This window comes from Symphalangus syndactylus, chromosome 11 (assembly GCF_028878055.3).
Source record: "Symphalangus syndactylus isolate Jambi chromosome 11, NHGRI_mSymSyn1-v2.1_pri, whole genome shotgun sequence".
NCBI classification, from domain to species: domain Eukaryota; kingdom Metazoa; phylum Chordata; class Mammalia; order Primates; family Hylobatidae; genus Symphalangus; species Symphalangus syndactylus.
The window spans coordinates 68,964,687-68,992,114 of record NC_072433.2 but is presented as its reverse complement, the minus strand read 5'-3'; the positions used below and the strand labels follow the sequence as shown (position 1 = coordinate 68,992,114).

The 27,428-nt window shown below is 36.6% G+C and overlaps 1 protein-coding gene across 28 annotated transcripts in view; it reads left to right on the top strand.

Moving 5' to 3' along the window:
* Window positions 1-12,533, top strand: part of SSBP2 (single stranded DNA binding protein 2) — a 325,064-nt gene extending 312,531 nt beyond the window's left edge. For 27 of the 28 annotated variants that reach the window (XM_055298747.2, XM_063612197.1, XM_055298741.2 and 24 more), the window contains 2 exons: window positions 3,754-3,852; window positions 11,931-12,533. In XM_055298747.2, coding sequence (XP_055154722.1) covers window positions 3,754-3,852; window positions 11,931-11,960 — 129 coding nt within the window. In that variant the 3' untranslated portion in view covers window positions 11,961-12,533. The remainder of the gene's footprint in view (window positions 1-3,753; window positions 3,853-11,930) is intronic. The other variant, XM_055298734.2, reaches the window with a different exon arrangement.
* Window positions 12,534-27,428: the final 14,895 nt, after the last annotated feature.

Below are 27,428 nucleotides of genomic sequence, written 5' to 3'. Positions count from 1 at the left end.
AAGGAAAGCAGCTAAAGAAATTCTGAAGTTCACATTAACATATCTCACATTTATATTTCTGAGTCTGAAAAAAACATGTATGTGAGAAGACAGGCTCTGATCGTATCATGTTTAATAAATTATCAAGAAAGTATTTTCAACCTGAAGCATTCTGACCCCAAGAATTTTGGCTCCAGTTAGAGATCCTACATCGTTCACAAGGGAGCTGGTAGATGACTAGAGATCTACACTGTCATCTCATGTGTGCTGACCTGAGTTCTAGCTCAGTTGTACCCACTGGGAGAATGACTGACAGTTTGTTCTTTGAGGGAGCTAGCAGAGTCAAAACAACACTCTAGAAAACTCACTATTGGCAGCCTGTGAGAAAGCAATTCAAAATCCACTACTTAGAATAATGTCATTATTATTTTATTCTAATTATAGGCAGAGCCACAGTTTCTATAAATGTTCACTTTTTTAATTTGAAAATGGAAAAATTTAAAATTTTAAAAAGTTTTAAAAGGCTTCGAACAATTTTTGAGGATGGGAGAAGGGATAATAACTTACTAATTAAGAGAAGATATGAGCTGGGCACAGTGGTCCACACCTGTGATCCCAGCACTTTGGGAGGCCAAGTGAGGAGGATTGCTTGAGTCCAGGAATTCATGACCAGCCTGAGCAACATAGTGAGATCTCGTCTCTGCAGGACATTTTAAAAATTAGCCAGATGTGGTGGCACACATCTGTAGTCCTGGCTACCCAGGAGGCTTAGGCAGAAGCATCACTGGAGCCCAAGAATCCAAGGCTGCAGTAAGCTGTGATCTCACCACTGTGTTCCAGCCTAGATGACAGAGACCATGTCGCAAACAAACAAGAAAAAAAGATATGAAATATCTGCTAGATGAAATCAGACCAGGAAGTCTAACAGGGTTAAACATGGCAGCCAGAGGAAATTGTGTTTATGGTGTATTATGTGTGTATGTGTGTATATATATGTATATAAACATTCATGTATGACATAGCTTAAGAGAAAGAATTTCCAGCTTGAAGAAATGATAAGTGAGAATGTAATAAAATTTCTTGAAGCTGGTATCAGTATAATCCTAACCATATTTTTTCAAGCAAAACTCTTAAAGTAGGGAAGAAAGTGCACATTCATTGAAATAACTGTAACCAATGGGCCTAATGTATCTAAAAGTAATCTTGTACTCTTTTGTGCTGAAGCAAGTAGAGTACCTTTTTGACCAACCTAAGTCCTTTTTGTACATCATATTCTTGCCTTGTTGATGAAACCTACTGGACATATTACACAAATACAGCTACAGTTAAATGAAGCATACACACAATTCATTGCCACCTACCCTCCTTACCTGTTCTGGGATGGTTTTTGGTACCACTGTCTTAGCTATCCCTCAGATGCCAATATTGAATATGCCCTTTAGCCCATATCATCATGTCACTCAGTGATTGCGGACAGCACAATTTTCTTAAGATTTCCCATTGAGGAGCTTCTTTTGTTTTTCAATTTTGCAGGGATTACTCTAGTTAAAAACAAACAAACCAGAAAAAACCCGATTGTCCTATCACTTCAGGCTTTTCAAATATGGTCCAGTAGGCTGAATAGGAATAGGTTTCAGAGATTTGATTTTATCTCAGTTTTGTGTGTTGAATGTATCCTTTTAATCTTCCTGTTAGTCCTTAAATACCCATCCCCACCACACACACACACACACACACACACACACACACACACACACACACACACAAGAGTATAATGCTGAGCCACCATGCTATGAAGAGGTTGCATGTAAAACAGAAATAATAACATTGGAAGTATTTTGTATGTATTTAAACATTAGCAATGCAATGTTACTTTCAAATTCTAAATATTTAAAAATCAACACTTTGAGTTAGGAATCAGGTTTGAAGTTAGCCAAACTTTCAGAATTATAAATCAAGAAATGATATATGGCAAATGTGCAGCAAAGATTTAAATCACCCCGAGTCTGAGATACGCTGCTTCTCTCATGGCACCTTATATACCACAGGGGGTATGAATGTTACACAAGAATAAGAGGGTTCATTTCACTCTTTCGTTTGACTGTGTAAAATATGCAGCTTCCAACTGCATCCTTGCATTTTCTTATATATGTGTATATATATTAGATTGTATTTTATTCTAGTATTACCAATTTCTCCATTATATATAAAATGACAGAAACCCAAAAGAATTTATAAATTATGAGTAAATCTTACAATATTTTTTATAAATTCAGTTTCCTTTTTGAGCTAAGTCAGCATTATCATTCCTGTTTTCAAGGTACAGTTTATTTAACCTAATAACTTTAATAAGTAATGAATTCTAAAATAATGCAGTTAGTTAAATTTTACTTAATTTTTTTTCCCAGGAAATCAAGATACTCAGATTCATTTCAAAGTATAGTTGCTTGGGTAACTAACATTTTCAGAGAAAAATTTATCAAAAAAATAGAATCCTCTTTATGCTATCAAAGTATGTTTCCCAAGTCCTTGGGGTTTCTTGACATAGAGAGCTCCAATGGACTTCAGAGGATCCTTGTTCTCAGATCCTCCCTGCGGGGTGCACAGCAAGACAAGACACAGTGTATTTCTACCAGCCCATCTATCTGTCTCTAATTTACATTTTAACCATTTTCTTGTGGGAATAACTCATTCATGAAATGTTAATTTTTATGATACAAGTTGTTGTAGTTAAGGCAAAATTCTCTGAGCAATTTTCTTTAAAAGAAATCTAAAAACTAATTCCAAAACAATATAAATCGGAATGGCTTAGGAAAAGGTATCTAAACTCTTTCTTCCATTTGAAATAACAACTAAAAATGTTTAACTCTGAAGTTTTTTTTACAAGTTAATAAATTGGACCTTCAAAGAATTACAGTTATACTACTGTATAAACATGGTTTATAGTCCAGTGTCATTCTTCATTTCCTGTTGATGTGGAGTATCAGGTATCCTGCCATGGCTAAAATTGTGCGGTAATAGTGAGACTAGCAAATTTAAATAGAATATGAAGCAACGCACTGCTAACTTGGTGTTCGATTAGATTGCTAATAGCAGTCATTTTATCTTCGAGGAAGGTTCCAAAGTAAATCTACTCTTAAACTAATGATAGGAAAATGTTCTAAAGCAGTTTTCTTTTGAGCCCCTTTTCCTCTAAAAGTACATAATAAATTCTCAAGTCCTAAGGTGTCTCTTGTTCTTAACTACAGTTGTTAGCGATCTTTCTTTTTTCCTTAAAGTTCATGTAAAAATGGTTGAAATCGTGTTATCTGTATACTGCATGTCGAATTAAAAGGAAATGTGTATTAAAACAGTGACCTTTCAAAGTTTGGTTAGTGAAGTGACTAAGGGAGTTATTGTTCCATCTTGCCGTATCAGTGGGTAGGATCTCTTCATCATGCCCCTGCTGGGAATGTTTTAAACTCTCCAGAGTTTTAGGAACTCTATAAGCTGAGGGTGGGAAATTGAATAAATATTGATTCTGAAACTAAGAAAATAGTTGTGGTAGGTTATTGCGGGTTTTTTGATTGTTTTTTAAATTTTCATTTGGGAAGGCATTAGTACTTGTCAAAGTGCAAAGAATGAAATAGAATACATGGTGGAAGTCTAAGATTAAAATTATAAGTATGCTTTGTCCTTAGGGATGCTGCTATAGATTCAATATTCGAAACAGTACAATGCAAGAGGGAAATTAAAATCTTCAACAATGCCTTGTTTTCTAAATCTTGTTTACAGAATTCTCCCAACAATATGAGCCTGAGTAATCAACCGGGCACTCCAAGGGATGATGGCGAAATGGGGGGAAATTTCTTAAATCCTTTTCAGAGTGAGAGTGTAAGTATTCCCTTGACTATATTTTACCTAGATTTTATTTCTGAAGCTCTTCTGCTAGAATAAATGCATAAAGCCACTTTTACTGCTGTTTATCTAGAGTTCAACAGGTTTATCTTTTAGAAGTCAGGAGAACCTTTAAGTGGAATATCTTTGAAAATAATTTTTAAAACAAACTTTTTCTTTTTTATTCTGTGTACATAGTTAGAAAAACCATAATAATAATTTTCTCATTGAGAACCTCCACTGTAAAGGAACAAACTGGAAACAGGTTGCCTATTTGATACTTTTTATAAGTTTTCATGCTACTAAAATGTCTCAGGTTGCTGCAAAACTAGGTCTGGTTCAGTGCTGTCCTCAAAATCTAAAAAGTCTGTTCTTACTTTATATAGTAGACCTCACTGGACTGAAGGCCAAATTGGCAGTCTGTTAACCTGAGCTGAATACCCAAGTCGCTGCTTGCGTGTGATTGTACTGTTACACAAAAGTTCATTCCATATCTCCATAGAAGTAGACAGAACCAAAAAGAGAAGCAATAAAATTCATTCATTTAACAAGCAATTACTGAACACTTACCACATGCCAAAGCAATATGCTAGGTACTGGAGAGACCAAAAAGGCAAAATGGTGCCTTTTCTCAAGGAGTTCTACATAATGTAATGATTTTTTTACATTAATATTTCACATTAGAAACCCCAATGGAATTTTTTAAAATACAGTTTCCCAGAACTCTCCCTAGACTTAGTGAATCAGAATTTCCAGGAGTGGGGCTGGGCATACTTGAATGTGGAAAAGCTTTGTTACTGATGCTGGTATACATTCTCTGCTAAGAACCACTGAATTGGAATGTAGCATAAAAGATTTCAAAACCCAAATGAATTTCATCTTCGTAGGGTTCATGCCATCCTTAAAATTTCTTATGGAGGACCTACCAAACTACAGTCAGAATCAGAAGAGAGACTACCCTCATTTTGCCCAACTCAGCATTTACGAGAGGTGATACCATCAGAATTTGAAGGACTGGCTAATAGCACATCTGCCTTTATACAGAGTGGCTACTTTATACAGAGTGGCTGTTCCATTCCCAAAACAGAATACAAGATTGAATGCTCTGTGGATTCTTGTAGTTCTGATATCCCTGTAGGACCTTTGCAGGGGACAAGACTTCCCCTGTTTTTAGACTTCATTTCTGTTAAAATTATGCTGATCTGTAGTTTGTTTTACTTGCAGGCAATATATGATTAGTGAGGACAAAGAAGTTTTTTATGTGTAACAATTTACAGTAAAAAAAAAAATTTAGCCTGTCAGTGTTAAGTAAAAACATGAGAAGCTACATAATTTAAGTCATAATGCTTAAGATTATGGGAATTATTTTTTAGATCCTGGTTCTTTGAGTGGTTTGCTTCAAAACTATGGACAAATTAATTTTCCTATGTTCACTTTTATCTAATTAAAGACATTTATTTCCTTTTCGAGTACCAGCAATAAAATGGTATAATTCAGTGAGGTATTTGATAATTCAATTCAGTTTAACATTTATTGAGCCTATTATATGCAAAGCGTCAGGTTAAGACCAAGGTATTCTGAAATAAATATAATACCTACTCTCAAAGAGTGCAACCCAATAGGAAAAACAGATGTTTATATAACTAAAACATGTCAGATTAATATACATAAGCCATGTATTTTAAAAGTCAGAGGAAATGATTAATTTGGAGTTGGAAAAAAAACTTTTTTAAAAAGGTTCCACGTGACTTTCACTTATGGGCAGTGACAAGAGGAACTCTTCCCTCTACTTCCTTCCCAGATTTGTCATTAGTGACTGCTGTCTTGTTTAACAGTTGGAAGAGGGGTACCAATTCAGAAGTGGCATCAGAAAGCTCTTAACTGGGGCAAAGATTCAGATATGCCAGGACGTGCAGAACTTCCTTGCACAGAATAAGCCCCAGCTTCTCCCTTCAATCCCTAATGGACTATGCACATGGCAAACAACAGATTCTTCTGTGAATATGTGCATTTAGAAACGAGAGCAGCTGGAACAGGGCTTCTTCCACCACTAACTTCTGGCCCACCCTTCCTGCCCCTGAACCTAAGCGGGTTCAATGCTAGACTGCCGGCAGAGTTAGCAGCAAACAGAAGTTCCCTGCTTTCTCTTCCTTCCTTGTCTCCTGTCCCCACCAGAAACGCTGTAAAAGGAAAAATAATTTGATGGTGGACTGAGAAACTGCACCACCACCCTGGAGGGTAGTACAGCCTTGGAAGCAGGTCCACACTGGCTTCTCCATTCATCTGTCTCCTGAGAAGAAGGGACTTGATATGAATGATATCATTGTTATCTGTGGCTTTCTCTGTCATATTACCATATATTTTTGTTCAGACCTTTTTATAAAATCAAGCAATAAGAGGAGAGAGGAAGAAAGACAAAAGAGATTTGGTGCCGACAAATGTAAGGCTTTGAAGAAGTAAATAAGCTAGTTATCCCCAATAAGTTAGCTTTGCTATAATCAAGGAAAAGCAGAACTCTTAATGAATTCAAAAAGAAAACATTGTTCAATAAATGAACATGCAAGTTCTAGTGTTTAATACACATAACTCTGAAAGCACATATTTTTGAGCAGTCTGCCTTTTAAGGATCTGTCGGGTTTTATCTTGAAGTTAAATCACAGAAGGAGGCCTGGGAAGGGAGCAAATATCTATTGAGTACTCTTTATGTACTGGATACTATCCTAGTCTCTTGACAGTCACACATGCTGCTTCATTCAATTAATATAGAAACAAAAATGCCCAGCCCGAAGTCATACACCTTGCGGTGCCAACATGCTTGACAAAACAAAATGCGAATCAAAAAATGTTTCACTGCTTAGGTTTTTTTTTTTTTTTTTTGATCACAACCAAGACCCTTTATTTCAAGAAACAAAGATGCCCCCTAGTGTTCAAACTGTAAAAATGTTTGTTTTGGAAAGTACAGACTACAAAAAAGCCTTAGTTCAAAAAAAATAGTTTTTCATGCTTCTCAAGTGAAGAAAGTAGCTAGTCTTATTTCCTGAATTAATTTAGCAAAATATTTTCCCATGGCACTGAAATATAACCAATTGAGTAAACATGATATTAAAATAATGGCATCAAATAGGAATTACAAACAAGATGGTAGATTATCTGTCTACCCTTACCCTCCTTTGTCATTTTCTGCTATTGTAAAGAAATCACATCAGCCCTAATTTTTTAATGTAATCATATAAATACTAAATTTATTTCAATTTATTTCACTTTTGTTTATCTCAGGGTAGAGGAACTGTTCTTTATTTCTCTCTCATTAAGAAAACAAAGTATCATACAGACACTTAAACAGAAATATAGTGGGAATTAAAGTGTTCCTGACATGTATAAACAGAAATTTATACACATTGTTCAAAGACTTTATGGAAATCTCTGTATTTTATGGTACATGAACTGGGCATAATAAGGAAAAAATCACAAGTTCATAGCGAGGCGTGCTATCTCATTTCACATTAAAAGATAAAATAAGTTAGCATACATTTAAAATAATATCTTTAAGGGTTACATTTTTAACCGAACCAAACTGTAATGCTGTTGACTGCTTTATAAGAGCTATTTTATCATCTGGTTAAGGAGAGCCAGACTCACAGAATAGTTTTGAAACAGGGCAACCTGATATCACAGCATTTTGGCATAAACATTACAATATGTCATCACATATTGATGCAGCAGTATAATAGAAACATTGAAGTGTGGTCTCAGTACAGTACACCATGAATATTTTATGTCTCTAAATGTGATACTCCATTTAACACCTACTCTTCCTTTACTTCTGGAAAATTGTAAGCCACTTCTCTACTACCTTGAAAATAGTAATCTATAGCAAAATTCCTTTTTGCTTGCCCATTCTATGAGTTTTCCTAGAAATTTTGTTATTTCCCCTTATTTCATTTTTTGAAGTAGTTTCAGTAATGGTGGCTGAACATGAGCAGTTTACAGCCTTAGGAATGTAAATAGCACATTGCATATGTAGACACCCAGGCATAAATACAAACTATTTTACTGTACTAAATACATTTAGCTTACCATATTACAGTTATTTGTACTACTCAAAAATTAAACTTTATTAGATAGTTGCTCCTTTTCTTTTCTTTCTTTTTATTTTTTTATTTTTTATTTTATTTTTTTTGAGACCAGAGTCTCATTCTGTTGCCCAGGCTGGAGTGCAATGGTGCGATCTTGGCTCACTGCAACCTCCGCCTCCTGGGTTCAAGCAGTTATCCCAACTCAGCCTCCTGAGTAGCTGGGATTACAGGCGTGTGCCACCATGCCTGGCTAATTTTTGTATTTTTAGTAGAAACAGGGTTTCACCGTGTTGGTCAGGCTGGTCTCGAACTCCTGACCTCATGATCCACCCACCTCGGCCTCCCAAAGTGCTGGGATTACAGGTGTGACCCACCGTGCCCGGCCAGTTGCTCCTTTTTCTGAGTTGTATTGTATTGCGTGGAGCTGATGCTTCCATTTTGACTGAATTGGGCCCTCATTTTCTCTATTTTTTCACTCAGTTTCCTCCCTGGGCCAACCTCTCTTTTAACTTCCCAACAAATCAGTAACAAAGTATCATTTTTCTGTAAGATTGACTTAAAACATTTGAAATATCACAGATAAAAAATGTTAACAGTTGCCAGTGTTGAGATGATAGCAATAAATAAAAATGCTTGATAATAGAGTATATGCATATGTATAGCTTTACATATATACACACTCTTAACAATGTATATTATAATGAAGGCTATTCTATATTTTCAACACTATTTTCTAACATAACCTGACATATGAATGAACTGGAATAATACTTTTTTTTTTTTGAGACGAAGTCTTGCTCTATCGCCCAGACTAGAGTGCAGTGGCGCAATCTTGGCTCACTGCAACCTCCGCCTCCTGGGTTCAAGCAATTCTCCTGCCTCAGCCTCCTGAGTAGCTGGGATTACAGGCACCTGTCACCTTGCCTGGCTAACTTTTTGTATTTTTTAGTAGAGACAGAGTTTCATCATCTTGGCCAGGCTGGTCTCAAACTCCTGACCTCGTGATCCACCCGCCTCAGCCTCCCAAAGTGCTGGAATTACAGGCGTAAGCCACCACGCCCAGCCCCAGAAACTTTTTTAAAAAGCATTTCCTTTGAGGTCCTTTCTGAAATGCTTAGTATCTTTTACTGTTTTATATTATTGACACAGTATACTCAATAAGATCTTTGTTTTAAAAGAATGATTGATTATCTAGCTGCCCTATTAATTAAAATTACATACAACTAAAATTTCAGTTCCTGAGTTGTACTAGCTACATTTCATGAACTCAGTAGCAACCTCTGGCTAGTGGCTGTTGCAGTAAACAGCACAGAATTATAACATCATCATCACAGAAAGTTATATTGGAATGATGGAATCACCAATATTGATTGTAAATAACAGTAGCTGCGGAAAGCATAGATTAAATTTATCTGTGCCCATTTTGCCATATTCTCTGATTTTTTCTACTCTAGTAAAATCTTGCTAACCACTTATTTTCTTTTTATTTATTCTTGCCTCTAAACTTTTAAATACCAAAGTATAGTTCTGTTTAGCCACAGGCTCTGGATAGTTGAAGCATGCTGTCATTGTTTATGATGTGAGACGTGGAATCACATTATGTGCGTGGAATCAATTGAGTAAACATATTAACTGGTATCATATTTGTGATGATGAAATGGTAGGTTGAAATGTGATGTGATGAAATGGTAGTCTGTTCCCCTCTGACACAGGGTCAGGGATCGGTTCCATGTCATCAGCATTTGTCTATGACTGGGGGTTTTGCTTTGCTTTGCTTTTCTGCTGCTATGATCAAGGGGAGAGGTTGTCTAAACTGAATCTCCTTTCTTGTTTCTGGCAGTTTCCCTTTTTTTTTTTTTTTTTCTCCTATGATCTGTCTAAAAGTCTCCCCTTTTTATCACCATATACTCACTATAATCCTACATACAGGATCAGTTCAAGTATGTAATTTCACTTTCCTGTACTGAAACACTGTAGGCTGTGAAGTGATTAACAAGTATTAATAGATTTTCCTTGATGTAATGCATGTTTAAAGGATTAAACAATCCTTTTCCTATGGTCCAGTGACCCTTTTCCAGGCCTAATCACCCACCTTTCCTCAGGAACAGTGCATGTTTTTGGTTTGAGTCCTAATGACATCTGGCCCAGACATGTGCCAGCTGAGCCATTGCCCCTCTGTGCTCTTCCCTGGGGAGTCCTGCTTTCACACTATAATCCATCCTTACATTAGTACACACCTGTATATCTTTTCTGATTTCTGTAGCCAGTCTCAGCTTGTCTATAATTCACTTCATTTTATTCTCTTCCTGCCAACTTTCTGAAAAGTTCGTGCTCACCTACCCAGGATTATCACAGCTTCTGGTTAGGTTCCTGGGGCCTGGGACCAATCCCTTTGAATTTATCTGCCTTTTTCCAGGAAGCACAGTTGTTATTAGCATGTTGAAAGGAATTGCCTTTTACCCTGGTCCTCATGGGTTTCCAATAAAACATTTAAAACATTTCAGGGTCCACATTTACATTTTAATTTAGAAACTGTCTTCATCCAAAGAGTAGATTACCATGTGGGATTAGATGCTTCTCCCCACAGCTCAGATAGTCTAGAGCTGTGCTGTTCAAAATGGTAACCACTAGCTACATGTGGATACTTAAATAAATTAAAATTAAATAACATTAAACATTTAGTGTCTTGATTGCACTAATCACATGTCATGTGCTCAGTAGGCACATATGTCTAGTGACCTCCAAGTTGGACAGCACAGACCACAGAATAGGTATGTCGTTGAAGAAAGTTCTCTTGCATGGTGCTGCTGTAGAACTTTTCTGTCACAGTCTGTTCCCCAAGAATTTGAGGGTACAATGGCACAATTAGCAAAATAGTTGCTCTTTATTTCTCTCTAAATCATTTTCGAAACCACTTTTTCCAAATCTCCGAAACCCTCACCTTTTATCATTTGTCAGTTTCATCAAACTGACAAGTCCACATGTAACAATGATGTTCCTACTCATGTGCAAAAATGACTGTGGATTACAGTCAGTCACAGGCCGAGCACAGGGTCTCACGCCTGTAATCTCAGCACTTCGGAGACCAAGGCGAGCAGATTGCTTGAGCCCAGGAGTTTGAGACCAGCCTGGGCAACATGGTGAAACCCCATCTCTACAAAAAAATACAAAAATTAGCCATGCGTGGTGGTGTGTGCCTATAGTCCCAGCTACTGGGGAGGCTGAGGTGGTGGGATCACCTGAGCCCAGGGAGGTGAGGGTTGCAGTGAGCTGAGATCACACCACTGCACTCCAGCCTGACTTACAGAGTGAGACCCTGCTTCAAACAAACAAAAAATATTAGAGTCACAGATTATGAGCAAGATGCTTAAATGCTGAAGTGTAAATTAGACTCTTAAGTATTTTAAATGCTTTAATGAGAGCTTCCCAGGACCAGCTTGGAGTTGTTTTTGTTTTGTTTCCCTACAATATTAACCTAACACTTGCTGAGCACTTTCTGTGTATTCAATAAATACATGGTTTAAGGATTTTATATCTCATCTTCCCCAAGCCCCTTTACAGATAGGGAAACTGAAGTCAAGACAGGTTAGGTAGCCTCCTCAGTTTACAAGCTAGTAGACAGGAAAGACTAGTCCTCATACTTACTTAGTTATGATCCAGCCTTGGACTAAATTTACCCAAGGTTTTTACAAGTGCCTGCAAAACGTAAGTCTGTCTGGAGGGAGGAGGCAGAGAGAGTGGGTAATGATCAGCCTTTTGGGTGCAGGGAGAGAATAGGACTTGATGCTTTCCAGGGGAAATATTTAAAATTTCAGTACTAAGTTTAAGTCTCTATCAGTTTACTTTTTTATAGTTTCTTATTTTATGTTGTATGAGATGAAAAGCTTGCACATAAATGATGATAAGAAATTAGAATTCATCGTTTCTGTTGTACCAAGAAAAACCTTAGTGATCTCTAAAAGAATTGTTGTTAAAATATGGATTCTTCTTTCCTTCTAGTACTCCCCTAGCATGACAATGAGCGTGTGATCCATTACCAAGTCTCCTCATGAAAAACCACAGTGAGTCAGCCCTTCACAGAACTACTACGGAAGAAAATTATTCATCACAGTGTACAGTTAAACAAAGGAATCTCAGTCACACCAAACCAACCTTTTTATTTCCTGCTCTCTCCCCTCTTTTGTGAAGAAAGCGGGTCCAAACGTGATTCAAACAACTGTACGGAGTGGCATATTAGAATTGCCCTAAACTGAACTGCAAATAATTATGTGTGTATGTATATGTGTGGGAAAGAGAATGTACTGTATATGTGTATGTTATACAGACATATACACATACATACATTGACCCACAGGACATTGTAAAATATTATCACATGACATCTTAAGTAGAAATAAGTAGGGACTTTTATTCCATCCTTTTTTTCACGTTTACATTTTAATTATTACAAGTTGCTCCTGCCCCCTCCCTGAACTATTTTGTGCTGTGTATATCACTGCTTTATATAAGTTATTTTTTAAGGTGAACTCAGATGTTATGGTTTTGTAAATGTCTGCAATCATGGATAGGAATAAAATCGCTTATTTGAGAGCTTTCATTAAATTGCGTCTGATGCAAGTTATCCTGTGAATCACAAAGTGTACTGTCTCAAAAAATAGAAGAAAATGTGTCTTCGTCTTTATGTTGAATCAATTTCTCAGTTATCTTCAGTGAAAAGTATTTTTTTAATTTTTATTTGAGAAAAACACTTCAAATCAGTAAAAGCTTAACTGGGGCCTCACACAGTATATTTCTGCAATAACTGCTTTAAACGGAGTTCTTGATTTGTTTGTCTTAGATGATACAGAAATCATTAAATAGCCCAAATCACTTAGACCATAGCAATAAAGTGACAGGGGTTGTCATATTTTTAGCAACATCTTTTCTCTTTAACATGCTGCAGCCCAAAAGTGATAACAAAACCATTTGCTTGAATTTGTCACTTCTCACCAGGAGTACTAGAGGTAAATTTTTAATAACATACTAATGTTAAATGGTATCTGGTTTTTATTCAGACTTTTTGTAAGCATATTCTTACAGACACTAGAAATAAATACATAGAACGAGACTTTGAGCACAAGGGAGAAGAGAGTTATTAGCACTCCTGAGGCCTCTGGAATGCTGCTTTTCTATCCAGGTATCTTGCTTGCTACCAGCAGAATTGACTGGTATTGGTTCTCACTGGCCAGGGAGCCCGTGCTCTGTTCCTGGGATATAAGGCTTTTATTCAGGAGCAAATCATTGATAGTAACTTTGCTTTATCTAGCCATTGACTTCAGCAGGCTAAAACTACATTGTGTAACTGACTGTTCAAAAAAGAATAAATTTTTTTTAATCTACTTCCCTTATGAAAGCACCTTGCTCTATGGCACTTTCCAGATCTTTTGGGATTTTGTGCTTAATTATACGTACATACACCAAAATCACAATAGAAAGATATGAGGACTTTAATTTTAGACTCTGAAAGATAACTGGGTCATCCTTTATGTTAAAATTGTGATACAAACAACCATTGATAAATACCAACTATGAATCCAAACTCCAGAGACTTTGAAAAGCATTGTTTAATCGCAGGTAAGAGGAATCTTCTCTTTCCTTTAGGCTTATAGTCTCTAAAGTGAAAATTTGGCAGGATATAGTCATGCAGCTCATAATGACATTTCAATCAACCACAGACTGCATATACAGCAGTGGTCCTATAAGATTATAATACTATATTTTTACTGTATCTTTTCTATGCTTAGATACACAAATACCATTGTATTACAGTTGCCTTCGGTGTTCAGTACAGTAACATGCTGTACAGGTTTGTAGCCTAGGAGCAATAGTTTATATTATATAGCCTAGGTGTGTAGGAGGCTATACCATCTAGGTTTGTGTAAGTACACTCTATGATGTTCAGACAAGGACAATATTGCCTGACAATGCATTTCTCAGAATGTATACTTAAGTAACACATGACTGTATGTACTAGTTCCTGATGACTTAACTTCTCTCAAATTCATAATGATTTAGTCCTTATAAAAATAAAGATTTTGCCTGTGCCTAAACAGGGATACTAGGCAGAACTGTTGAGAAAAAAAAGCTGAATTAAATTTATGTTGCAGACTTAAACTATAATAAAATGAGCCTCAGTTAATCACACACAATGTTCAGGTGCCTAGGAGTGCACACCGGAGAACAGCCTCGTGCTGTCCAGCTGCAGAAACCTTTCATGCAAATTCAGATGGAAAGGTCTTTACCTCAAGCCAAGGTAACCTGAATGAAGGTGACAGTTTGTCCAGACACCTGACTTTGCCAAGAAGAATTTTGACTTTCATATTTTATGACAATCATATAAAAATTGACAGTCCTTTGATTAAGCTTAATCTTATAATGCTAGAATTTTCAAACATTTTGTTGACTCTTCTCCATTGTTACTGATCTTGAAATTCTTTTCTTTGCCTTCTGAGAAGGTATTATTTCTTATCACAAAGAATGATGAATATGATTTTATCTACCCTTATTTTGGGGTTAATACTAGAATATGAATTGCATCATGATCCCCATTATTTCTAACCTAAAAGTAAAATTCATTTTTTTTTCAAGGCAGAGCAGTCAATTCATTATAAGTATTTATTTCTTTTTTCTTCTTGGATCCCAGATTAAAAAGAGTTATTTTAGATTTAAAAATTTCCTGAAATAGTTGAAAAATTATTTTTGAGGAGAAAATTGTATCCAAGAAACCCAGAATGTAAGGATACTTGATTTTTATATCCAGATAATTCTTTCATGCACTGAATGGAAGACAGTATATCTGTATATTAATTTTGTTTAGATTTTCAATCATTTAACCCTTACCCTTTTTTCTTGTAATAAGACTATTTAATGTTTTTCTCTTGTGTTTCCCATCTTTATCAATGCATTCGTGTTGGTCTTGATGTATACTACCTGTTCCTAGTGTTATTTTTACAATGTCATCTCACAGTAATAATATCAGCAATTCTTGCTACATTGAACATATTAAATACACATGTAAAATGCAAAAGTAAGCAGTAGGTAAAAACATTAACTCTTGTTACTCTGCTTTGCATTCTGCCTAACTCACTGCATTTGAAAATACATGTCAAATTCTTTCTGAGGTATGTATGATTCTTAACTACGTGTCTTACAGCAAAGTTGCCCATGGGAACAAAGGCTATAGGGTGTCATTGATCTTGTAATACACCACATATTTGATGGGTGAATCTTATTAGCACTCCTTTGAAAATGTTCCAGTATGGAGTCAGTTGCTGATAAAGAGGAAGTTCACAGCTAGGAATCCGAAGTTAACATTTCTCAATTGCCGTCTGGGCACTCATGCCTGTAATCCCAGCACTTTGGGAGGCCAAGGTGGGCAGATCACCTGAGGTCGGGAGTTCGAGACCAGCCTGGCCAACATGGTGAAACCCCCATCTCTACTAAAAATACAAAAATTAGCCAGGCATGGTGGTGGGTGCCTGTAATCCCAGCTACTCAAGAGGCTGAGGCAGGAGAATCATTTGAACCCAGGAGGCGGAGGTTGCAGTGAGCCGAGATTTTGCCACTGCACTCCAGCCTCCTGGATTTCTCAGTTGCCAAAAAGACTAACAAGTAAATCAGTTCTGCTCCCCCAGCCATGAAAAGTGCCCAAAACAGCCCTTTCCCTCCAGAATAAAATAAAGAAAACTTCCATTTCTATTTTTATGATTCTCTAAGATATCTGAACTCCATTGCATTTCATAGGGTTATTCAGTTAGCACTTCTGTGGTTTAAAAGACAACAAATGAAAATCAGTAAGTTCAGTTTGGGGCATGAAGAAGTCCCATGTCTGTCTCTATCTTTTCTTCATTATATTGTCCTAGGAATGTATAGCAAAGCATTCAGAACTGCTCCTTTGGCTGGGGAAGTTTTCCACCGTCCTTAATACTATGAAGTCTTGATTACTTCTTCCATGGCTTTATCCTTGCCTCCCTCCCAATCCCTGCGTCTTCCAGGAGAAATAAAATACCAGCTGAACACTGTTACCTTCTCAGCCCTTACCATTTTCATCTGCATATAGTGTATAGTACTAAGAGTAGTTTTCCCAGGAGAAATAATTGCAATTTTCATTTCTTGGTTATCACTGCTAATTCGAAGGAGTGCCACAAATCATAGCCACTTGATTTGGAATGCATTTTAGTGTTTTGACACTGGTTTTCCTTTTTTTTTTTTTTTGAGGCAGTCTCACTCTGTCACCCAGGCTGGAGTGCAGTGGTATAATCTTGGCTCACTGCAGTCTCTGGCTCACTGCAGTCTCCGCCTCCCAGGTTCCAGCGATTCTCCTGCCCCAGCCTCCAGAGTAGCTGGATTACAGGCATGCGTCACAGGCTAATTTTTGTATTTTTAGTAGAGACAGGGTTTCACCATGTTGGCCAGGCTGGTCTGGAACTCCTGACCTCAAGTGATCTGAGGCCCGCCTCAGCCTCCCAAAGTGCTGGGATTACAGGCATGAGCCACTATGCCTGATCAGGTTTTCCTCTTTTTTTTTTTTTTTTTTTGAGACAGAGTCTCGCTCTGTCACCCAGGCTGGAGTGCAGTGGTGTGATCTCGGCTCACTGCAACCTCCACCTCCCGGGTTCATGCAATTCTCCTGCCTCAGCCTCCCCAGTGGCTGGGACTACAGGTGCTCATCACCATGACCAGCTAATTTTTTGTATTTTTAGTAGAGACGGGGTTTCACCGTGTTAGCCAGGATGGTCTCGATTTCCTGACATCGTGATCTGCCCGCCTCGGCCTCCCAAAGTGTTGGGATTACAGGCATGAGCCACCGCGCCCAGCCCAGGTTTTCCTTTTCTTTAATGTCTTCTGTACAATAGAGTCGGCCCTCCATATCCGCAGGTTCCACATCCCCGATTCAATCGACTCCTGGTCAAAAATATTGGAAAAAAATTTAAAAACAAAAACCAATAATACAACAATAATTACAAATAATACATTATAACAACTATTTCCATGGCATTTATAATACATTGTATTAGGTATTATAAGTAATCTAGAGATGATTTAAAGTATATTGGAGGATGTGCATAGGTTATACTATGCCATTTTATATAAGGGACTTAAGCATCTGTGGATTTTGGTATCTGCAGAGGTCCTGGAACCAGTCTCCCTTGGATACAGAGGGACAACTATCGTTCTCTGTCTTTGAAAACATTAATCAATACAAGTGGCCAGTGAATGTATAGTATGGGAGGGAGAAATCCAATATGGGGGACAAGGCTGCCATATATTTGCCAAAAGTAGATTAATCTTCTTTCTGTTTTTCCCTCTTGGTGGAATAAGTTGTTTGCTTGCTATGAGGAGCCAGAGGCTGTGTTTGTTTAAAGCAGTGGTACCCAATCTTAAGCATGTGTAAGGGTCTCCCTGGGTCTGTGAACCATACCTTGAGAAATAACTAGAAAAGTAAAAGAATGGTGAACCACTATTAATAATACTTCCATTTTGCATACTAAATATGTTGTGTGTACCTGTGTGTGTGTGTTGGGAATAGTAATATGAAGTTTGCTCACAAAACACTCCCATTGTGATTCACATTATTTCATAGCACAACCAATAATGATTAAACATAATTATTTCCTTTGACTACTTTTCATTTCAGTGGTAAAACAGCTGATGAAAGTTTCTGGGATGGAAAGAGTAATACAGGACATAAGCAGATGGAGTCTTCTATGCGTAGGTTTAGCACACCCATGTTAGCTTGCCCACATTAGGCCTTCTTTTGAAGGTACTGTATCTAAAGATAAGGGCATAAGTGATCACTTAATTCTCAGCCACTTCACTGATACTACTAGGAGTTACACAGTAATTATCGTGGTTTGATATGGACATTTGTTTACAAGAAACTGAATTGGCATTATTAACTTATTTCACACAAAAAAAATGTTAGCTTTACCCATGAACTGTAATTCAGATTAATAAGGTGACCTACCCATGAAAAAGACAACTGAGACCTGTTTACTTTTTTTAAACTATGAAGTGAAATCCTCAGTTGAATAAGTGTCCCAAGGAGAATTTCCTCTGTTAAATTTTCCCTGTTAACTTAGTATAATTGGTTTTCTTGAATGGAAGAATAATGATTTCTGTAAGATATTTTAATGTGAATATTTTTGCTGTCTTCATCTTTAAAAGTTAAATATAGTACTATATATAGATATTAAAATTTTAAAGTGGGACTAGGTGTTTTTATGTATACAATTACAGTTTGTCTCTTCTCTCTTTGCAAATTTACTGGCTATTATCAAAATAAAAGTTGGACTCATTTTGCTTATTCCAGTCATTAAAATGTTATCATCTGTTTCTAACATATTTAGCATTTCATTTTTAAAATGAGATGTGCCATTATCATAACAAAGGTAACTATTAATGTTCCTAGAAAAAATGATGTAAAGGACTTATTCCCAGTCAATATTAACACTTAATCCCACTTTCTTTTTTCCACCAAATGGCCTCAGTACATTGCCAAGAGTGAAATTTGGATTCCTCACAGTACTCTCAGAACACAATATGATATTTGTCAGCTAACTTTCCATCATGTCCTGGTAAAGTTGCTCAGTTAAATGCAATTGGCCATCTACTTATTAAAAAACAATTCAAATAATCTGTACAGTTACCATAATTTGACAACAAATTACTTTAAATATAGCACCACCTTAGAAATTTTCTTAATATAAACTGCTGATTGAAATGTGTTTATACTTTCTATCATATTTCAAGCTGTTTTACTTTCCTTGCATTAAGACAATTAAAAACACAAACTACATGTTAGAATGAATAATTTAAAGGACATGCTGTTGTTTCAGCATAAAAAATGGTAAAGTCTTTATAAATAGAATACTTATGATAGCCATCAATGTATTGAATTGTTTAATTAACCTAGTTGTGATTTTCTGAATTTAAGATGTTTTCTTACTACATGTGTTAAATTGTTACCTATAATATCTTCCTGGAAAAATAGAAGTATTTGTAAGGTTTTTATAAATGCACAATTTATGTATAAATATAATTGGAATCTGGGATGACTCTTAGTAATCTACTATTCTTAATTCAATGATGGCCACCAGCTACCTGACACATTTTGTAAATTTAGCATCTGTGTATGTGTGTTCGTGTATGTGTGTGTGCGTGCATGTGCACATTACTGCATTCTCAAATGGATTTATAATTTAGTGTTTTTGTACAAGTACTTGAGCTATTCATGTAATGGGATAAGTTGCCATAAAGATGTACATAAATGACCCTTAATTTGGCACGTTTTCACATTTAATTTTTTAAAATACAGCTTTTCATATACAGTTTCTACCCTTTCATTTCTAGCCTGTACTTCATTACTTGTTGAAAAAGTCAAGTTTGTATGAAGCCAGCATAAACATCAAAATATAAAGTCAAAATATAACTAACGTGGACAATTGAATTAGACATTATGCCTTATATAGAATTCAGGAGGCTCTAATATCAAAGGATTTATATGCATTGAAGAAGAGGCTACAATGCATATATGAATGGCTGGCTCTCTGTGGTCAGATAACTAAACATGGAACGCCAAAAAAATAACTAATGTTATTAGCAAATAGATATGTTAATGAATTAAACTTTGGCATTTTACTGCAAATATGACTATACATAATGTGGATATCTGAAGCAGTTATCCAGGTAATTCATGCAAAACTATGCTTCTCCTCAATTACATTCATCTTTCTCATGAACTATACAGATGATTGCCTCAGTTCACTGTGAACATTTGCCCAAATAAAGATTCTGAAGTAGGTGCTGCATGCTAGTATATAGGTAAATGAGAATATAGGAGGAGGAGGGTCTACAATTGAGATTAGTGATTCATCCTTAGATATCAATAGAAATAAATCATCTTTTCAATCAGTTTTTAAATAATGGTTCCACATTATTATGGCTTTGATCCAAGTGGAATCTTCTAGTTCAATAACACAGCACATTTGCACATAATGATTAGAAACAAAAATGTTATAAATTCCATTGGCCAGACAGTTTGAGCCAAAGATTACCTCAAATAACTCTCCAGGCAATTTTAGCAAGGTGTCTGGATTACTGGGGGATAGAGGGTAGATAGCAAGGCAACTGATAAGTCCTTGACTTTAAAACGGGTAGAAGTCATAGAACTAAGAACTTTGCTGGAACTTATTATTTAAATTATTTCTAATTGTGCAAAAATGACTCTTAGTGGTGGTAGCATTATGTAGGTTCAGGGCAGGAGTAGCATGCATAAATAAAAGCCAGCAGAATTGGTTTAATCCCTGTGAGCTCCTCTTGGTGAATGAGGTAACAAAGAGTGAAGGGTTCCAAAACGAAGGGAAAAAGAGATGAAAGTGTCTGCAGACCCAGCCCCCAAGCGATCTGAGTAATCAAGGGTTTGTTCTCATAGCTCAGTGTATCCTTAAAAGTGAAGAAATCCTTGATATCAAAGTCATAAAAATTAAATGAAAGAAATTCGAGATCTTTTATTCCCTACACAAATTGTCTGATGAGAATATGGTGTAGCCTTGTAGAAAATTCTGTGTTGAGTCAACATTGTATTTTTTTTTTTTTTTTTTTTAAATGGAGTTTCACTTTTGTTGCCCAGGCTAGAATTGGAATACAGTGGCACGATCTCGGCTTACCGCAACCTCCTCCTCCCAGTTTCAAGCAATTCTCCTGCCTCAGCCTCCTGAGTAGCTGGGATTACAGGCATGCGCCACCCCGCCCGGCTAATTTTGTATTTTTAGTAGAGATGGGGTTTCTCCATGTTGGTCAGGCTGGTCTTGAACTCCTGACCACAGGTGTTCTGCCTGCCTCGATCTCCCAAAGTGCTGGGATTACAGGCATGAGCCACCGCGCCCGGCCGAGTTGACATTGTAAATGTTTAGTTGTCACATTCAGTTTGGGAAGCTTCCCTTGAAGTAAATATTAGGCACTGCTTGGCTGTAACTGCATTTCTCGGTGATTAACAACCTCAAATTTTCTTCACAAAATTGTCTTTGCATCCTACAACTCACAGTTCTTGGTGGGAATAGGGATGGAACTCTTGATATTTAGTCATGTCCCATGGAAAAAAATTGCTTTTAAATGTGCTATCAATAAAATAACAGTAATCATGTGTATTATGTAAATTAGTATTCGTTATATTAAGGAATTCAGCATTACTTATGTACACATTTGTTGCAGAGAAAGAATGGTTTATGAATTGAAAGTCAGATGTATTCTTTATATAGTCTTTTATATTACAGAGCTACTGTTTTGTCATCAGGTTAGCCATTATTCACTTCTGACTGAAGGGATATTATATAGACATAATGGTCTCAAAATTGCTTTAACAGAACACACATATCATTGAAAGTGATATTAATTTTGAGAACTCAGCATACTATTACAACAAGTAGTTACTAGTCACATTTTATACACAGTATTTACTTCATGTTTATTTGAGAAGTACTTACCTAGGCACATTTTTTGATTCAATGAAAAACCCACAGAGAACTGAACTTTAATCCATTGCAAAAAGATAAATAAATTAACACTTTAAAAAATATAAACCATAGCTAGGTGCAGTGGCTCACACCTGTAATCTCAGCACTTTGGGAGGCCGAGGCAGGAGGATTGCTTGAAGCCAGGAGTTCAAGACCAGCCTGGACAACATAGGGAGCCCCCACCCTGGCCGCATCCCGCCCCCGCTCCAGTCAAAAAGGTTTTTTAAAAAGGCAGCCAGGCATAGTGGCCTGTGCCTGTAGCAGTAGCTACTAGGGAGGCTGAGGCAGGAAGATCACTTGAGCCCGGGAGTTCAAGGTTACAGTGAACTATGATTGTGCCACTGCATTCCAGCCTGGGCAACAGAGCAAGACCCTGTGTCATAAAAAACATGAACATTTGATAAAAAACATAATACATTTCATAAAAAACACTTATACATACATACGTAACACATATACATACATATGTATATATGTATATGCCACATATAAAAATATTAATGAAAATAGAAGTACTAGCTATTGCAAGAGATCCCTCTCATATAAAAGTTTTCAAACTAATGCCCAAATTCAAAATTAAAATGCTCAGTATGACAGGTACTTATAAGAAGAAATCTGAACCAAATAACCGAAATCAAAACTAACATAAAAGCCATATCTAATTTACAACAAAGGTGGATTAGTAAATCCAGTCAGTATCTCTAAGTTATCTCTGAAAAATCAGACTATAATGAAATTCTCAATATTGCATCATCAGGTTTAAAATTCCATCCATTTAGCAAAAATACCATTTCAAATAGGCAGCACAATAATCTCAGGCTCTTCTCAGAAATTGTCATTTTGCCGGAAGATATCTGGTTGCAGAATTACATGGTCATAGGAAGCTCTGTGTAGAATGTAAAGCATTCAAAGTCCAAATCTCTGTAGAACTTGAATGTCGTGAATATCTCTAAAATGAGCCTCTTATATCATTTCAGATAGGAAGTGGTCCAGGGTGAATAGAAATCTGTCAAGCTATCTCTGGTTACTTCACTTCCCAGATTATTTAAAACCTTGTTTGGAAAGGTATTTACCTACTGTATTTTCAAGTTCTAAAAAGATTTGCCTGTTGTTTATGTGCAAAAGAGTTACTGAACTATGCATTTGCAAAAATTAATAACTAACGTGAATTTTTTTTCCTTCAAGTAACCAGAAGTATTTTGCTGTTTTGCCCCGGAAACAGGCACTTTAGAAGACATGAAATACAGATTGCAAAGGTATATGTTTCAAAAAACTTTCACATTCATTTGACTGTCTTTCTGGTTTATTTGGCAGTATTGATTCTCATCAAGTTCACTATGAGCAAGCGCTTACATCGGGCCTCAAAACATCAGGTTCTGTTCACCCCACTTGTAAATTAAAGCGGCACTGGAAATATGTGAACTTATCCAATTGAAGAGGAGCTTTGGAGCAGACAAGTGATTAAATCAGAAATCATTTCCATTTGAATTGCAAAAATAGATGTCCTTACTCCTAATGAGTAGAAATTGACATTTACCAAGATTAATAATTAATCACTGAATTGCCACATGAATTTCCAGTTCAGAAGTTAACTGCATGCAGTAAATTCCTAACCTACTTTGGGGGATTTCTTCCTGCTGAAGATAAAAATGTATGCTGCAGGCTTTATATTATAGATCCCTTTGTGATCATCTTGATTCTGCTTGCCAAAAATAAGCTACATGATTCCAACCATTTTCAGATACAAATGACAACTAAAACACTTCAAATCTATTTCTGGCAGAAAAACCTGTACACAAAAGGTATAAGAGTTGAGAAAGTAGGGACTTCATCAAAAGAATTGCAAAGAAAAAAAAAACCTCAGTAATTTTGGCCTTGGAGAGAGAGTATATATGTGCACTGATTTATTAATATGTTTCAATTTTCAAACTCTTGAGTAAATATTTTCTTATTTTGCAAATTGAATTTATATTTTCTCATTTGTTTAAATGATAATTAAATATTCAGAATGTGCTTAGAGTTCAAGACATTCATTAGTTACTTGGCTACAGATTTTTATTCTCGGTGATTGTATTAAAAGCATATTTAAAATTTTCAGACTTAATTATAAGACAGATCAGAGATGTAAAAGAACTGGTTTCTGAGGATGTTTGTATGTAGAGCTATTTCAACTGGAACACAATCTGCACAATTCTGGAATGCAAGCCCAGAATTGTAAAATTGCATTCCTATTAGGATATCTTTATTCTCCTGAGACATTTAGCCAGGGCACTGAGATATGAAAGTGGCTGTGTGAAGCTTCCTCTGACCTTTAAATTCAGAAAGAATGAGGCCAGAAGAGGAATCTTGCTGCAAGGGACCATTTATTTGCAGGGCTGGCTCCTCTGTCTTCCTTTGCAAGAATTCTATTTGCTTACCCAATGTGAGCACAACACTCCTTTTCCTGCAGCTTGACAACCTGCATCACAGCAAGGACTCATTTCTCAAGCCATGTTTAAGGCAAAAGAGCTTCAATTAACATGGGAAGACGGGATGGAAACTTCAAAAAAGGAACAGAACAAAAGGCCCATTTTCGTTTCACAATGAAAAGAGTACATGGAAAATACTCTTAAAAGTCAGTGAAGAAATTAGCCCAATCATGTATTATCTTGATTAACTGAAACCTAACTTGCTCAATAAGAAATTCCCGTGATTTTTGTGAGTGCAAATTCATTCTCTCTCCCTTCCCCCCACCTCCTCCTCCTCCTCCTCTCGCTGTCTCTTTTTTTCTCTCTCTCTCTCTCTCTGATATGGTTCAGTTGTGTCTCCATCCATATCCCATCTTGAATCGTAATCCCCATAATCCCCACGTGTCATGGGAGGAACCTGGTGGGAGGTGATTAGATCATGGGAGCAGTTTCCCCCATGCTGCTCTCGTGATAGTGAGTGAGTTCTCACGAGATCTGATGGTTTTATAAGCGTCTGTCATTTCCGCTGCTCCTGCCACCCTGCGAAGAGGTGTCTTCCACCATGACTGTAAGTTTCGTGAGGCCTCTCCAGCCATGAGGAAATGTGAGTCAATTAAGCTTCTTTTCTTTATCAATTACCCAATCTCGGGCATTTCCTTAGAGCAATGTGAGAACAAACTAATTCATTTTCTCTCTCTCTCTCTCTCATAGTTATGCTACTATATAGAATTATTGAAGAATTAATTCACCTTCATAAGCAGCTATTACGTTAAAAAGAATGTGGCTCTTGAAACACCTACTTTATTCATTAAGGAGTAACTTAGGCACTGGTTAAGAACAGAGTCCAATTGTCTTTGGAACATTATTAACACAAAAAGACTCCAGGAAAACGTAGGTAACTAAAAGCCAAGTCAATACATATCTTAAACTACTGTGGCAAGTGGTAATGGCATCTCACGATTACTGTAATCTTTCCTGTAATGAATGATTACATTTGATAAGAAAGAATTCCATTTTAACATTAAACAATTTGTGAGATGTTTTGCTTTAGGGTAACCATATACCTCATCTCTACCACAAGACCTGGTGTTCGCATTCAAGCCAGTTGACAGCAATCTTTCTCAATCTCTTCCTTCTCCTATCTCTACCCAGTGATCCTTGGAGTCCTTTAAAAGGAGCAATGTCAGTAAACACTTACCACTGAATAGGCAGCAGGTGGTTCCTCAAGTCAATATAGCACGCAGTAGCAGTTCGTTAGAATGAAAGAATGAACCACCACCGCGCCTCCCCTGCAGCAATCCCCTTGCCTCTGTTGGTTTCTATAGAGACCCATGAAACTTTTAGCTATTGCAAATTTTACTTTCAACTTCTAATTCTTTATCAACGTATTATTCGGAATTTTATAGTTTGTGTTCTCAGCTTTTCTTTAAAATTTTTTACTTGTCAGCTGGGTGCGGTGGCTCAAGCTTGTAATCCCAGCACTTTGGGAGGCTGAGGCAGGTGGATCACGAGGTCAGGCGTTCGAGACCAGCCTGGCCAATATAGTGAAACCCCATCTCTACTAAAAGTACAAAAAATTAGCCGGGCGTGGTGGCGGGGGGCCTGTAATCCCAGCTACTCAGGAGGCTGAGGCAGGAGAATCGCTTGAACCTGGAAGGCAGAGGTTGCAGTGAGCCGCGATCGTGCCACTGTGCTCCAGCCCCAGCTACAGTGCGAGACTCCGTCTCAAAAATAAAAAATAAATAAATAATAAAATATTTTACTTGTCTAGCTGAGTTTTAGCAGTTTTTAAAGGAAGAAACAAGAAAGTGTTCAATGACTGATAGAAAATGATAGTTCAAAAACAAGCTGATTATTTTTATTAAACATGATAACTGGCTTCTACTGATAAATGTTAGGCATGTCATATTAGGTAGACATTTGATCATGGTAGATCTTGAGTTTGCTCACCTTTTTTATGCTACAGCCTTTTTATGCTATAATACTATAACAAATGTCTATTAATATTTTTTATATTAGCTTTAATGGAATATTATAAATGTGTAGTGACATTTTTAGTCAAGTGCTTTTCAATATTTAATGTTTGGTAACAATAGGGGAAAGCAGAGGAGGAAGAGAGCATGCCCCTTCATCCTTAATTACTGGTCATTTGCATGCAGGAAATATGGCTTGATTGTTTTATTTTCCACCTCTTCAATCAACAGTTCTTAAATACGGTGCATAGTAAATGTATCTAGGTTTCTAAGATTTGCACAAATCTGTAAACATAAGCAATATAAATCTATGTTAGCTTGCATGCTCATCCCATCTATTTTACCATTTATGTGAACTTGATTCATCCAAACATGCCACCACAGTATTTTTTCATCCAAACACATTTATCCCGTTATTTCAACATCTGATGCAGGCGCTGGGGTTCATGGATTGGTGGAGAGGCGCTCATACCCAATTATAACTGATTAATTGTATGGCTTTCAAAAATTAAAACAGAAAATAATAATTGAGGAAAATAATTAAATCATAGTCCAACATATTTCAGAAACCTATGTATGTGATGGATCGCTTACAATAATTAACAGCTTAGAGCTCTGAAATAAGACTTGCTTCTTTGCAAAGAGGCAAGTAAAATTGACCAGTGAGTATGCTGATTAAATACTGTGATTTCACTCTGTGTCCCAAGTGATTTATGTGTACATAAACGCAAAAGCTAAGACTGAAGAGTGAGGCAGAGGGTGACCAGGTTAGCAGGCTGGGCTGTGCCGCGGGGCAGCAGAATGAATATATGCACATTGTTCTGTGGAGTGAGCCTTCCTTTCCCTGAAGCTGAGGGTCTGTGGGAGCCTAAGGGGCTCCATAAATCTCAGCACTAGTATATTCCCAGGGGATGATCGGCATCAGCATTAAGATCTATGTTTAGCCTTTATGCCATACTGTATCTTTATTAATCCTCCAGATGCAAATACTGAAACAAAACATTAAAATGTGACTCACTCCAAACAGAAAGATGGAAATGTATTCCTAATAAGAAATATGTGTAAATTCTAGCAAAAAGAAAAAAAAAACCCACAGAGATTTGTTTTCAACATATTTTTGCTTAAGATATATTTTTACTCTTAAAAATTAAGAAATAAAAGGCCTTTTATTAGAAGCAGTGTAGTGTCACAGAATGACAAAGCACAGTATCAGCCGACAGAAAATGTGGGTTCTAATCTTGCTTTCCCTACATAACTCTCAACTGGTTATTTAGGTTCTCAATAAAGTAGAATGATGAAATATGTCTTCTTAATGCTATCATATTTTGTTAATATCTAACACTGTTGATATCAAGATGAGATCTTATAAGTAGCTGGAAAGCTATCAGTGTAGAGAAAGAATCTGAAAAAAAATTGTTAATCTATTTTTCTGCTGATACAAGCAAGTTAAGGGATCTAATTTACTATTTTTGAGTTCACTTTCCTTTGTTAATAGTCTATTCTCATTGAAATGCCAGAGAAATA